Consider the following 16,523-nt stretch of genomic DNA (forward strand, 5'->3'; position numbering starts at 1 on the left):
CTGTGCGACAGAGAGTCGCGTGGTTATGACGCAATCGTTAGCCTATTTTTACAAAAACTGCTTCTACGGGGCCATAGCGTAAGATACAAGGTAATTGAGCCTTTTATACATTGTCGTGTTTCTTTAGAAATAAATAATGGATAAATGGAGTCTTTAAACGCCTCAGATGTAAAGTTATTCGCTGTCAAAGTGACGCCCAAATGAATGGGAGTCAATGGGATGCTAACAGCAGGTGATGGCTTGCTAACCAATGGCGGCGCCCGGGGAAGGTACGCTTTCCGGATGCTGGATCCCTTTGATCGGGACACTGGCGGCTTCAGTACTCACCAATGGAAGAGAGCGAAGGGGCGTCGTCCATCTTTTTTTACAGTCTATGGTATAGACAGGTAGTGCAGTATAAACAGTGTATGACATATAGTGCAGTGTAGACAGTAGTATACAGTTAATGAAGTGGTATGGTGTACAGTAAGGATATGGGGATTTGCCGTCACGATCGGTAAGAGGAGAGTTACCTCGTTACTGCACTTACTCGTGCCCGTAGCAAGACACCCGTCAAGTTTGAAATCCATCGGACTACTGGCTCAAGAGATATGCGAATAACAGACACACAGACAGATAGACAGACGTTCCTGTAATTTATAGATAGATAGATAGATAGATAGATGATTTAGATAGATGTGTTTGTAAATTGATGTTCCTGGTAATCTTGAATCAGAATATATTTCTCTTGCAGCATCTCTTCTCTGATGACGAGGGCGGGGCAACCTGTCACTCACATGAGATCAGCCAATAGCAAACCACAACCAAAATTCATTAAAATATTTACATGATCACAGATTTTAAATCAGATGTAAAATGTCTCATATAGTCTTGTAAATCCTCTGTATTTCAGATTTCTGCAATCTAAGAAGGCTTGTGCTCATGCATGAGAGTTTGACTTGACTTTGAGTTTAACACTGGCCGTGTTAAAACTGACAAACTTCAGAACAAAAGTGCAACACTCACTCTACGAACATAGAGAGAGGGGGAAAAATCTATCAATAAAACATAAAATAATCAATTTCTTGATGGAGTCTCTGTTGACATCTAGACTTGCATCTCAAATGAACATAAACTGACTGTTAGGACCCATCATGGTCTCTCCTATATGTTGCTCCTCAGATGTGTGAATGTGTAGTTTTATATGATTAATGTTAGAAGAAGACTGTAAGTGTGAGCAAATGACTCACTCATTCATGTGGATGTAAATGCGGATTGTGCTTGTTCTGCTTGTGTTCTTTGAAACTGTAGCGAATTTTTTGAAATATGTTGATGCAAGGAAAGAATTATACAGAAAACTAGAGAAAATTGATGCAACCACCTTTTACATATGGCCGCTCTTTTTGGACCCAAGGAGAACGTTTTTAAGGGGGACATATCATTAAAATCTGACTTTTTCCGTGTGTAAGTGCTATAATCGGGTGATTCTACCAACATAAAAAACGGGAAAAGTGAAACCCAGTAACTTTGTTCTGGTGAGCCTTTCTCTGCAAGCATGTCAAAAAATAAGCCGATCAGATTTCGCTCTCCTTCTGACGTATGAAGAGGATCTTATTATAATATTACCGGCCCTTAATCTGCACGTTTACACACACGACAAGCGACAGCAGAGACCAGTTCTAACGCACTGATGAAGATCCAGCAAAGTATGACCAGAACATGTCACCGCTGTCTTATAAAGACCTCAGGAACTGTGGACACTTGTGGAGAAGTTAAACATGATGATGAGATGATCAGTGTAACTCCACAACAACTACAGAAATGTCTCCACTAACATCCAGAAGCTCTTCCTGAGTCTCTCCGTAAGGCTGCACTCGCTGCTGGTGATTCTGGGATTCTGGATGAGTGAGATTGGCCTGTGTTGTTATTGCTGGAGTTTCTGAAGCTCGTGTAAAGACTCCGCCCTCTTCTGAACAACAACAACAAAAGTCAATAATAAGAATAAAATCATTCAAAGGTAAGAAGCTAAGCAATAATAACCCAGTGTTAGAGTAAAATACAAAAACAGTACAATATACAAGTATGCAACAATATCATAATTGCTCACAAGTTTTATATGTATGCATTGGGCAAAAAATGGTTTCCCGTTACAAAGAATTGGCAACATTCCGATCGTTTTGCCTTTCAAGTGAATCTTTAGGTCTTCGATTGAACTTTGACCGCAATATTGATATTTTTTCAAACTGACATCATCATCTTTTCCTTTTCTGTGTCACTGGTTGGAAATAAAGGTCCAGTCACTGCCTACTTTTCCTATAACCTGTCAAACTTATGTAAGTGTACGATGACTAAAGCTTACTTATCTGTATTTAAAAGTATTCTTTGTAGATATAATTAAATTGTATGAAGAGTATAAACTGGCCAGCAAATCTGTTGGGATGATCTTGATAATTTTAAATTTATTTGTATGGTTTGCTTTACGGTTTATTATTATTATTAGTATAACATTTACAAATGACATTATAAATGTATATTTTGTTTATGTTCAATAAATAAATAAAAACTCCCTACATGGCTTTTTTATCTATTTTTATTATTATCCAACTAACTTTAGTAGTATACAATATAGCATATAGAATTTACATATTAATAGATAAAAAATAATTAAAAAACATGCCATAGTGTACAAATTGATTAATTAATCAAAAAACTGTAGGCCTATATTCATTAAAGACATGACAAGTCTTTCTTGCTTTCCTATTGACAATGTTATCCAGACTGGTGCAATAATCCTTAGTCTCCTGAAGAAAATGAAGAAAATTTGGCTCAATAATATTAAAATAAGATTGTGTTGCCTTGATCGTGTCCGCGTCACGAGCCCGCAGACAGCACTCCTCACTTCCGGCCCGCGAGCTTAGCGGTGTGTCGTCACGTCCTGTGTCCTGGAGCTCAGAGAAGATGGCGGCTGTTGCAGTGAGCTCTGACGGAGGCGTCGCGTCGCTGGACTCGGACTCGCTGTCGCCGCGCGTTCCCTCTCCGCCACCGGACCAGCCGCACCAGAACAACGCGCTGCTGGGACTCCCGATCGTGGCCATCGACACCATCCTCAACTTCCTATCGTACGACGAGATCAGTCTCCTGCGGCTGGTGAGGAAAACAATGAGCTGGACTGCAGTGGAACGGGCTGCGTCCCAACACTCGGCCAGTGCACTGCAGTCTCGCTGCCTAGTGAGCGAGGGAGCGCGCGCTCCCTACAATCACGGCATTTCCGGCCGTGTGATAGTATGGAAGATTGTTCCCGCCACGGGATTTTTTTTAAATATAAAATTACGACTTTTAAATTGCACAATTTTGACTTTTTTCCCCCTCACAATTTTGTTTGTCTTGCAAGTCTGCCCCCCCCCCCTCCCCCTCAGAATTGCGAGATATAAACTCATAATTGCGACTTGCGAGATACAAACAAGTCTAAATTGTGTGAGAAACGTTTTCAATTGCAAGAAAAATAGAATTGTGAGAATAGAACTTTTTTTATTCCGTGGCCGCAAAAAAAAAAAGATTTGTGAGATGCATGTTCAGTTTATAACTAGGGATATAGGCCTAAACTCGCAATTGTGAGTTAAAGTATTTTTTTTTTAATTCCGTGTCGGATACAAGCTTCCATGATAGTCTTGAAGTCAACATTTGTTGTTATTGATTTGTAAAAATATTACAATATCAGTGAAACGGGCTGCGTCTCGATACTCGGCCAGTTCACTGCAGTCTCGCTGCATTACCGGCCATGATAGTATGGAAGATTGTTCCCGCCACAGAATTTTTTTTTTTATTACCACTTTTAAATTTCACAATTTAGATTATTTATTTTTTTCCTCCTCACAATTTGTTTGTCACGGAATTCTGTTTTTCCCTCTCCAAATTGCGAGATATAAACTCATAGTTGCGAGATAAAAACAAGTCTGAATTGTGTAAGAGAAACGTTTTCAGTTGCAAGAAAAATTTAATTTATTTCGTGGCCGAAAAAAAAAAACATTTTTGAGATTTAAGTTCAGTTTAAGATCTTAGGATATTTGCAATTGTGATATAAAGATTTGCAATAACATTTGTAAAAAAAAAAATCTGTGTCTAAAAAAAATGTTTTTTTTAGATGTAAATTCAGTTTATGACTTGGGATATTTGCAACTGTGAGATGAAAAGTTGAAATTACCTCTTTTTTTTCACAAAAAAAAAAAAAAGAAGAATTGTGAGATATAAATAGGGATATAAACTCAATATATTAACTCGGTTGTGAGTTAAATTAAGTTGTTTTTTTTATTCCGTGGCAGAAACAAGCTTCCATATGATAGTCTTGAAGTCAACAATCGTTGTTATTGAAAAATATTATCAATGTATTAGATGTGTGACTGACTGTTAATAAGATGAAAAATATTAGATTTTCCTGTTTTATGGATTAGCTTTATATGGATTTATTTTTTGTATTCCTCTACTTAAAGTCTTCGTCTCAAGATGAAGTCTCATGTCACACGATTGCGTTCCCAAACACCAGCATCCGAAAGTTCATTAACGTTTATTAGAATATTAATGACCGGCTGAACATTGAAAGGAATAGTTCACCCTAAAATACAAATTTGCTACTGTAACGTCTTCAGTGAGTCCATCTAAACTGGTTATATCTCTGAAGACTAGTAGTGAATGTTTTATGAGCAGCAGAATAATATCTCTCTCTTTTAGTTATGAGAGAGAACCATATTCATCCGCAGAGCCAAAGCACAACCAAAACAATGTTCTTCCACAAAATGCATGCAGTTTCGTGTTTTAACCACTAGAGGGACAAAAGTTACATAGTGTACCTTTAACCAAAAACAAGTGTGGAACATTGGACCCTTCATCTTTAATCACGTGCCGAATGTAGTCGGGCTATCACAGAATAACCTCATAACACTATGCATATAATAAGTGTGTATGTTGCGTAATTTGAGACTGACCTGTTCTTGTCTTCAGGTGTGCAAACGCATGGATGTGATCTGTCAGCGCATGCTCAATCAAGGCTTCCTGAAGGTGGAGCGCTACCACAGCCTGTGCCAGAAGCAGGTGAAGGCCCAGCTGCCCAGGTGAGGCTCGTTCACATCAGCTTAACGTTCATTAACTGATCAGCTCGAGATTACACCCGTAACCAGGGATGCTCATTTCGGTTAATTTTCCCGACCAACAACCGCCGCTCGTTATCCGAGTATTAACCGTTAAAGGGATACTTCAGCATTTAGCATTAAGCTTTGTATCAGTAGAAAACCTGTAGTATTTTCGAATTACTGTGCTTCCCTCCCTCATATCCCCCTGAGGCGAGAGATTTATGTATTTTTTGTCTGGAAAAAATCCTCTGATGATCATTTTGCGTCATCGTAGGATATTTTGTCCAGAGGCGCGAGACCGGTGCGTCTCACAGGTGCCGCTCATCAGTGATCACGCCACCGGCCTCTCGTTCTCCCGCGGCCGTCAGCCTCGTCCTGCTCGCCACAGTAAACATGATGAACGGCGACTGTAGAACGCAAAAGCCGAATCCCGGACATTTTGGGCGATCTCGAAATCCCGGGCAGACTCGTCACGGAGACTCACTAGTAGCCTAGCCTTGTTGTTTATCTGCGCGCTCTTACCGGTAGGGGTGGTTTGGGCGTGGCCTCGTAGGGCAGCGAAGCAAGTGCATTCTGGGAGTTGTTGTCTTTCATCCTTTTCTCAGTCTAGAAAGCTCCAAATTAAAAATTAATTTCACATTTCTACATAAATGACCCATTTTAAATACACATTCATCTTTCCAGAGGTGAAGAATCCCTTTAACAACTGATAAGATTATAATATTTAATTGGAATTAAATAAAAATAAAATTGACGAGTGTCTGTGACCCATTAAAAAAAAAAAAAAAAAAAATGTTAACGTTTATTTTAACATGCAAACAGCAGCACACAGAACAGATCAGCAACAGAACCTGGAACAACATCATGTTTTCACAGAGACAACAGAGAAAAACAGAATAAAATTATATAAATAAAAAACATAAAATAGGCCTACACTAAATATATATTTTTTAACTTTTTTTTTTTTTCAACGTTTTTTCGTCAAATAAAACCTCAATCCACAGCTTGTCTAGTTTTTATTTGAAAAAAGTAGCATGTCTAGATGATGTGGGGTTAGTCTGGAAACACCCTCTCCGATGGCACAGGTGTCCCGGGAATACAGAGATCACGTCTCGCCAGCTTCGGGAAGCCTTTCATGTGCTTGTGGATGTTTGCTTTGCCAGTGATATTGCGTTGTGCTTGTTCCGCTGCTGTACTTTAATACCGCGCCGCAGATTTTGCAAGTAACTTCGTCGCCCTTTCTGTGTAAATGGTCCCACACAGAACTACTTTTCGCTCGCTTCATTTTGCTTGCTCAGCGAAATGTCTGTAGGCACGTGTGGTCGCGAGTTTACAAATATAGGCTATATAGTATTTTTTTTTAACCATGCAGCAAACTAAAAAAAAGCTTTAAAAAAAAACTTTTAAACCGTTTCACTGATAGTATTAATCGGTCAAAATGTTTACTTTCAGTTAACGGTTAAACGGACCTTTTCTCGATACCAAGTACGGCAACATTATAATATAAAATATTATTTATTGAACAATAATAGCCATTATAAACTTTGTATTAAATATATATTATTAAATATGTTGTAAGTTGTATTTTAAATACCTTATATCTGTAATTTGAGTTTAAAAAATACTAAAGATATAGTTTGATAAGTGCGATCTCTGATTGTAGTCCCTGAAAACCAAAATGTCTTTTGACAGTATCTGTACGAACCCTGGGTTCAGTGTTCACTCGCCCTCATGTACGCCGCCGTCTGCAGAACACAAGCAAGATCTTTTGAAACAATGTTGGAAACCAGATATAGGTGAAAAAACGAGTCGACAAAATATTTTCTGTGAGATCCACTGAAGAAAGTCACACAGGTTCGGAACGACGTGAGGGCGAGTGAACGGTCACATTTATTCTTTGGTTTTTAAGGCGAGACACTACAGGTGAATAGGGTAAAAAATGTAACTAGCAGATATCACCATGAAACTTCCCCAGTTGAATACCTACATTAAGATAAGAAAAAAATGTATTACAAGTTTTCTGTAATTTAATGTTTAAATATGCAAATTAGGCAAAATCTAATTAAATATGCGCTAATTTGTATATATTTTAAAAAACGAAATCTGAGTATTGGATAAAGCCAGATTAAAAATTATTTTTTCATTGTGTTCACATATTACATGGGGAAAAAAATTACAGAGGGATTTATGGATATCTACTTTTGTTATCCTGTAAATCAGAATATACTGTCAATAGCCTTAAAAAAATGATTTTCGCCATGTTTTTTGTAATAAAATGTTATATAAATCAGGCTAGGAATAATATATTTACAAATCCCTCTGTAAATGTCTTCAAAATATAACTAGGTACAAGACTGGAAAGTTTGGTGTATATCGGTGCGACTGAAGTGGAGATTTTGTACTTGGAGTATGAGAGAAAGGTCATTTTGAGAAAACGGGCTTTAAAGATTTATATCAGCCAATGAGATTGCGCATTCAGCCCTTTTACTATCGCGATTGGTTGCTGATAAAAAGGAAATGACCATATTTGGATCCGACAGCATTGGACAGTGAAGAGAGAGCTTTCCAGCGGTGCATGTGATGACAGGGAGCGGACAGAGATCGCGGATCGGCGGATGATTTACAACGACAACTTTTGTTGAATTTACGCGAAATCTACAGACGCAAACAGACAAAGTGTAGTAAAATAAAGACCTAAATGTGTATTTCGGACTTTTTTTCACCACAGTCTGAAAGAAGACATGTTCTGAAGACAAATATCCAAAAATCTCAAAATTGACCAGTAAAAAAAAACCAATGTTTTTGCCTGCCGTGTCTCGCCTTAAGAGGCTTTTGCTTTTTATACAAGTCAGATTAAATCAAGGCACATGTATTTCTGTATCACAAATACCAACAACATTTATATCTAAAGCACATTTAAACACAAGATAGATTGATCCAAAGTGCTGTACGAAGTGCAAGCCAGTCTACATAACAATTACAAGTTTCAAAAAGCTAAAAAATAAAAATACGATTTAAGAGTAGATTTAAAAATGTATACAACACCTTATATACAAACACAGGGATCTTAAAATCAACTCTGAGTTTAATGGGAAGCCAGTGAAGGGATGCTAGAGATATGATCCCTCTTTTTAGACCCAGACGAAAGTCTCGCGGACGCATTTTGAACAACTTGCAATCGTGATAGTGAAGATTGAGACCAGAATAAAGAGAGTTGCAATGATCTGATCGTGATGTTACAAAAGCATGAATCGCAACTTCTAAATCTTTGCTTGAAAGAAGATTCTTCAACTTTGCAATAGATCTTAAATGGAAAAAGCTTCCTCTAATAACTGCACTAATTTGCATATCAGAAAATAGTGAAGAGTCAAAGATCACTCCAAGGTTTTCGATTTGTTTGCGTACACTTGTTGAGAGACGTAACTGAGCAGGAGAGGAACTTGCAGGACGACCCAGAATTAAAACCTCTGTTTAATCCTCATTTAGCTGCAGAAAATTGTCATCCTCCTCTTGATATCATTTGCACATTTCAATAACACATCAAATGAAGAAGTGGTGTCAAGCCTTACTGGAAGGGAGAACTGAGAATCGTCTGCATAATCGTGATATGAAATGTTGTATTTATGAGAAAAGCGGGCCAAGGGAAGCATATAAAGGGAAAACAATAAAGGTCCCAAAACGGATCCCTGGGGCACACCACACATAACAGGCGCAGATGATGAGGAAACATGTCCTACGTTTACAGAGAAAGTCCTATTCTCGAGTGCCGTTGAAACACACACCGTACACTGGAGTCATGCAAGAGGAATGTTGTGGTCAGTGGTATCCAGTGCAGCGCTCCGGTCCAACAACACCAGCACAACACCAGAGCCTGGATCCAGAGCAAGATCTCGTTTGTAACCCTCAACAGAGCCGACTCAGTGCTAATGATCTAAATATACAACACAGAGCAGCTTCCCACTAATAAACAGGACAAAACAGTGTCACACACCGGACGAGAACTATAACGATAAAGATATAGGTGTAAAAATCCTTCTAAATGTGAAATAATAATAATCCACACACAACACGACTATAACAGAGACGGCCCGGAGGAACGATGAAGACACTGACCCTGACTCACATGTTTGGTGCTCATGATGTAAACCCAGTCATCGACTCGTTTTCAGTTTTCTTCCCTGGATGTGTAACCGACTCAAATCACTTATGTCCCGAATTAACTTATTTACACCAAAAAATACCCAGTAATCTTGTGAATATATATATATATATATATATATACACTACCGTTCAAAAGTTTTAGATCGGTAAGATTTTTAATGTTTTTAAAAGAAGTCTCTTCTGCTTATTTGATTAAAAAATGTAAATCATCTGTTTTCTATGTGAATATACAGTAAAGTGTAATTTATTCCTGTGATCAAAGCTGAATTTTCAGCATCATTACTCCAGTCTTCAGTGTCACATGATCCTTCAGAAATCAGTATAATATGATGATTTGATGCTCAAGAAACATTTATGATTATTATCAGTGTTGAAAACCGTTCTTTACATTTTTATTTCATGATGCTTTGATGAATAGAAAGTTTAAAAGAACAGCATTTATCTGAAATCTAAAGCTTCTGTAACATTAAACACTACCGTTCAGAAGTTTGGGGTCAGTAAGAATTTTAATTTTATTTTTATTTTTGGGGGAAAGAAATAAAATAAATCAATACTTTTATTCATTAAGGACGAGTTAAACTGATCAAAAGTTACAGTAAAGACATTTATAATGTTAGAAAATATTCTATTTTAAATAAATGCTGTTCTTTTGAACTTTCTATTCATCAAAGAATCCTGAAAAAAAACATTGTACAACGGTCTTCAACAATGATAATAATAATGAATGTTTCTTGATCATCATATTAGAGTGATTTCTGAAGGATCATGTGACACTGAAGACTGGAGTAATGATGCTGAAAATTCAGCTTTGATCACAGGAATAAATTACACTTTAAAATATATTAAAATGGAAAACAGTCATTTTAAATTGTCATAATATTTCACAATATTACTGTTTTTTTATTTTTTTAATATATATTTTTACAAATAAATGCAGCCTTGGTGAGCAGAAGAGACTTCTTTAAAAAACATTAAAATCTTACCGATCTAAAACTTTTGACCAGTAGTGTAAAAAAAAAAAATATATATATATATATCCGCTCTGGAGTTAACCGTGATGTCATCGTCCAGCTCAGTTCAGTTCTCATATAATGCTGTCAATGCAGGAGATCAATAATATTGTTGAATATTAAAATAAATGTTAAATTTAAGTGTGTTCATGTGAGTTATCGGTTCATATTCAGACCCTAAGTAGAGCCGAGTCCCTCAAAACACAGTGTCTTTATCTCAGTGTCACTTCAAGTCTCAGTTCTTGATGTCCGCTAAGCTGAGCGTGTTTGACGGACTCTCTTCTCCCTCAGGAGGGAATCTGAGCGCAGGAATCACTCGCTGGCTCGTCACGCAGACATCCTGGCGGCGGTGGAGACCCGGCTGTCCCTGCTCAACATGACCTTCATGAAATACGTCGACTCCAACCTCTGCTGCTTCATCCCTGGAAAGGTACATCTGCATTTCTGTTCGATGCATACGGTTGGCATTAGAGCTGGACAATTCATCATTAAAAGATCGCAATCTCGATTCAAACACTTGTGTGATCTTATTCCTAAATGTCAAAGATTCAGATCTTTCTATTAAACCTATTAGTCTGATCACAGCCGTTGTCATGAATAGATATGAAACGGTGTCTTTTCAACATCACAGTATCAGTATTACAGTAAGTCATATTAACACAGAAGTACTGGGATAAAAGTGTATAGTTCAGATATAAACACTGATATCTATGGTAGTGATCATAAATAGTAAATCACCTTTTGATGCTACAAATAAATCAAATTTTTGATGCTAAAAATTGTATCAGTTACATCATTACACCAGTAGGCGGAGACAAGAGACTGATAGAAAATGTGTTTTTCATTGAAACATTTGTTCAGAAACGCTGATTCAGCCATTAATGTACAGTAATTTTATTTTGAATATTTTTCATTGTTATCATTTTTATATAATAATTTCCCAGAGCATAATACATATTCAGTTATGTACTAAAATATGTACAGGTAATTGTGCTGCTGTTACTGATATCAAGTAAATATGATTATTGATGGGTTTTCACTGCAGACAGCTTTACAGATCCTGAGAAAAGCCTCGGGCAGTTCAGTCATCTTTAGGGTGCAGATAATAAAAGTCCTACACAATCAGTCGAACGGATCCAGTCAGCCGAGATGGATTAACATCCGCTTCTGTGGTCGCTTTTTAATGAAGGGAGTTTCATGAGCATGAGAATCAAGCTCAGGTTTGGTTAGTACTTAAAGTCCCCCTGTAGTCAATCATCTGATCCCTTAAAACTCATCTTTGATCACCAAAATGTATGTAAAATGAATGTAACTCGACACCCTTGCCTTATTTAGTATTCGCGGTTCTATGAATATGCAAATGAGCCCCGCCTCCACTCACTCACTCAGCTCAGAGATCCACTGGTTGACGATCACACGTTGATCTGATTGGTTACAAGGTAGTTTGTGACGTCAGAAACACCAGCGATTTCAAAGCGTGTTTTTGAGACTGTCTTTGGTTCACTGCAGTTTTAAGGAGAAAATACTCAGCAATGGCGTCGACTTATGAATTTACACATGGTTTGTCTTAAAGCAGATTAAAAACACCACATAGACACATAAACAACATTAAAAGCTGGATTTTCACCACAGGGGGACTTTAAGGTTCCACACAGTCAACAAATGCAAACCTCCAATGATGTGTAAAACACGAAGAGGTTTCTTGTGTCTAGAAAGGTGTTTGATTTCAACCCTGTCCTGAGGATCTCAGCGTGTTTGTTGGAGACAGTGAGCCTTAAAGGGTTAATTCACAGGAGAATGAAGGACTCATCATCTGAAACAATCAGCCTTTAGTTCAGCTGTGGGATCTTCAGTCATGTGACAGTAATCAGAGCCGTGAGGAACGCTGTAATCATGCTGATCTCGTAGGGTGTGCCGTAGGTCAGAAACCTTTCTTGAGGAAATGCAAAAGCTCAGAAGGGATTATGCAAAAGTCTAAGAAGCATGAATGGCATGAAGGCCTGAAGCAGTGAATGCAAATCAAGTGTTTATCATTTGTGTGACAGAGATGATGAGATTTGCTGTCAGCAGGTTTAAGAGATCTGAAACGAAACCGAAAACTTGTTCATTGGTAGCAGAGTGTGATTCTGCCTGGACGTCAGCAGACAGCAGAATGTTAAATGTTTTATTGAACAAAAGGTCTATTTTTGTAATAAATATTTTTTGTTTTGACGCCTACATCAGCGCCATTTGATGTAGGCTATTACAGCATGCTAAAACAGGCTAGCAACATGCTAAAACATGATAACAAATGAGTTCAAACTTGCTAGACACATGCTGGCATGTTAGCAACATAAAACATGTTAACAATGTGTTAAATCACAGTGAAACATGCTAGTAACGTGTTAAATCATGCTAGCAACACGTCAACAATGTGCTAATTCATGCTAGGGCACTAAATCATACTAGCAATGTGTTAATTGTTGCTAGCATAAATTACTGTGTTAACTGTTTTAACACAGCTAACATGATTTAACACAGCTAGGTTATGATATAAACATGTTTATTTATGATAAAAACATGTTAAATGTATTAAATCATGTTGCTAGTAATTTGTTTAATTGTGCTAACAACATGCTATGTGTTAATTCAGGTTAGAAACGTGAATTAGAAACAAGCTTCCTAGCAACCACACATAATACTCTAGCAAAACATGTTGATTTGCTCTTTATGAAAGTTGCGTGTGATTTGACTGTTGTCTTCTGCCCCCTGTAGGTGATCGACGAGATTTACCGTGTTTTGCGGTATGTGAACTCCACGCGCGCGCCGCAGCGAGCGCACGAGGTGCTTCAGGAGCTGCGGGATATCTCCTCCATGGCCATGGAGTACTTCGACGAGAAGATCGTCCCCATCCTGAAGAAGAGGCTTCCCGGTGCCGACCTCTCCGGCCGCCTGATCGGATCCGCTCCGGGTACGGCTGCCATTTAAAGACTCGCAACTAACTAATCCTGACATTTTTATTGCTCTGAAACTCAAAATGATTAGCAGAACATGAAGTTGACCCTCCGTTCCATTGGCTTTCTTCTGGATCATTTTCCAAAAACAGCACTAGTTTTTTCTTTTTTCTTTCAGGAACATTTTTCTCCCAAATCTCATTTATTCGTAATCATTATAAATTAGGTCTCATTCGAAAACTTAAACGCTCAAAGTTCATCCTGTGAAATCAGTTTTTAAATTGGACATTGCATTATCATGCTTTAAAGTCTTCTAGCAGGCTCCTCCCCCTGAGGGCGGTGTCACGTTTCACATTTTACTGCTAAAACTAATCTAAACTTTTTGTAAACTTGACAGAACACGTATTGTTGGAAAGGTCTGACACTTGAGGTTCCGTATTTGGCTGCTGTTTTGTGATAGAAGCACCAGAAATGCTTTAATTTATTTTTTGGTAAAACGTCTAAACAAAATCCCATAGGAAACTCAATTTTTGTGATATCAACTTCAAATTTGTAACACAGCTTGGTCAGACATATCTTTGATTTTCCACCAATTTTAGAGTCCAACTTCTTTTTAAAAATATAAATATAGTATAAAATAAAAAAATATTTTGTAAATTTCGTTTGCAACTTTTTTACACTTTCATTTTTGGAAGTGCATGAAATATTCACATTTATGCTCAAAAAGTGAGGTTAACAGGTTAAACCATATTAAATGGCAGTGTTTTAATCCAAACTTTTTCTAAACTTGACAGAACACATATTGTTGGAAAGGTCATATTTGGCCGCTGTTTTGTGATAGAAGTGGCAGAAATGTTTTAATTTATTTTTTGGTAAAACGTCTAAACAAAATCCCATAGAAACCTAAATTTTTGAGATATCAACTTCAAATTTGGAACAGAGCTTGGTTAGACATATCTTTTATTTTGCACCAATTTCAGAGTCCAACTTCTTTTTTAAATATGTATTTAATATAAAAAAATAAAAATGGTTAGTACATTTAATTTGCTTTACAATAAACTTAAACTTTTTTACACTTTCATTTTTGGAAGTGCATTAAATATTTACGTTTATGCTCAAAAAGTGAGGTTAACAGGTTAAACCATTTTAAATGGCAGTGTTTTAATCCAAACTGTTTCTAAACTTGACAGAACACATATTTGAGACTTGAGGTTCCATATTTGGCCGCTGTTTTGTGATTAAAGTGGCAAAAATGTTTTAATTTGTGACAGGCTAATTTTTGGTAAAACGCCTAAACAAAATCCCGTAGGAACCTCAATTTTTGTGATATCAACTTCAAATTTGGAACACAGCTTGGTTAGACGTGGCTTTGTTTTTCCACCAATTTTAGTGCCCAATTTCTTTTTTTAAATATGTATTTAGTATAAAATAAAGAAATGTTTAGTACATTTCATTTGCTTTACGCTTTCATTTTTCGAAGCGCTTCTAATACTCACATTTACACAGTTTTACCTGCCAGTGTTTCTAACCCGCCGGCTCTGTCTCACTCCTCTGTCCCGCAGTGGCCGGTCCCTCCACCTCTCTGACCACCATGTCCCTGTTGGCCAAAAACACCCCGTCGCGGTCGGAGATGACGAAGGTGCAGCAGCAGGTGAAGGTGAACGGGGCGTCGGTGGCGGCTCTGCGGCGGGAGATGCAGGAGGTGCGCGTGAAGCAGCTGGAGCAGCAGAAGCAGCTCCAGGACCAGGAGCAGAAGCTGCAGGAGCAGTCGCAGGTGATCGGAGAGCAGAACGCCCGGCTGGCCGAGCTGGAGCACAAGCTCAGGGAACTGATGGACAGTGCGGTGGGCGGCTCCTCCTCCTCCTCCACCCCTGCTCCAGCCGTGTCCTCTTCATCCGGCGCGGGTCCGGCGTCAGCCGAGGGCGAGAACGGCCTGTGTCTCAAACGACCCCGCAAGTGCTCGGATCTCCCACGCCACTCCAAACGCCTGCGTAGCAAGAAATAGAGGGACGTTTCGTCTGTACTTGTGTTTTTTTTTTTTTTTTTTTTAAGTTTTTGTTTTGCTTCCTTAAAGCTATATCATTTTTTTTCTCGACTTACGATGACGCGAGTATCACGCGGAGATGAAAAGCTAAAAAAAACAGGAGGGAGAGGGGTATCTTTTTGTTTTATCAGACACGTATTACACTAATATGCGTTGACTTCTGTTTCTAAAGGTTGAGGATTTGCCTTTAATGTTTACCAAACCTTCATGCCAACATTAAGACATTGCAAGAAGCTTTAGTCAATCAACCGCAAGAACGTTTCGTGGAGAAGGTGAACCTGAAGAGACGGCCGTAGCTTCAACCGTAAAGTCATTCGTTTAATTGTGTACGAAGTGAAGACTTCAGATCCCCTTCTTGAAATGGAGAACGCGAGGTGTTCGACACCTGACTGCTAAGTTATATTGTTATATAAATGGTAAATATCAGCTTTGTTCTATGTTCTGAGAGTGAAGTATTTCCTCTGAGACGTGCCTGGACAGTGTGAGCGAGTCGGTGGTCTTGCAGACGTCTGCAGCTGTAGCATACATGATTATATTGTTTGTCTGAAGATCGTCCATCACTGAGGATAGTGTCTTGTAGGTGTCAATGCCATGTTGTACCTGCCACTGTTTGTAGGTGTATACTTTACTGCAAATAGATCTGTGTCAGTGCAATAAAAATTGTGGAAAGCCTTGTTACTAGGAAAGTAAATAATTGATGTTCAAGTTCGTTTATGCCTCCAAGGCACGGTTTTACTGACCTGATACTCCGTCATTCCAGCGGCAAAGACTCAATGTGTTCCCGAAGCACAGTATGGCCTTTCGTTCTGAGTTCAGGAGATCTGGCCTAAAGTGCTCGAGGAACAGCGTTTGAGCGTATCAGCCGTATTTCAGCGTTTCATTGTGGATGTACTGTCAAAACATGCGGACTGGAGGAATTGTAGATCAAATTTACCAGATTTCTAATTCAGGGGGAAGTTGGAGGGAGATAAATTGGGTTTGTGATCAGGATGATTATTATAGAAGCTTGTTTCTGCCACGGTATTAAAAATAACTTTCTCACAATTCTGACTTTTTTCTCAGAATTTCAAGTTATATCTCTTAATTGCGAGATATAAACTCTCATTTAAAAAGGTAATTGCTAATTCTCTCACAATTCAGATTTTGTTCTTGTAATTCTGAGTTTATACCTCACAATTCTGAAATTTTTCTCAGAATATAAACTCCCAATTATGAGGAAAAAATGGAAATTTCAAGATATACACTCAGTAATTACGACTTATCTCAATTCAGA

The 16,523-nt window shown here is 38.1% G+C and overlaps 1 protein-coding gene across 1 annotated transcript; it reads left to right on the forward strand.

Moving 5' to 3' along the window:
• The first annotated feature begins 2,887 nt into the window (after positions 1-2,887).
• fbxo28 (F-box protein 28) lies at positions 2,888-15,924 on the forward strand. Its single transcript, XM_084092370.1, has 5 exons — positions 2,888-3,126; positions 4,975-5,084; positions 10,565-10,703; positions 13,028-13,223; positions 14,769-15,924. Exons 1-5 carry the CDS (start codon positions 2,938-2,940, stop codon positions 15,209-15,211), a joined length of 1,077 nt encoding a protein of 358 aa, XP_083948496.1. The 5' UTR covers positions 2,888-2,937; the 3' UTR covers positions 15,212-15,924.
• The last annotated feature ends 599 nt before the right edge of the window (positions 15,925-16,523 follow it).

This window comes from Abramis brama (assembly GCF_963993115.1).
Source record: "Abramis brama genome assembly, chromosome: 19".
Taxonomy (NCBI): Eukaryota; Metazoa; Chordata; class Actinopteri; order Cypriniformes; family Leuciscidae; genus Abramis; species Abramis brama.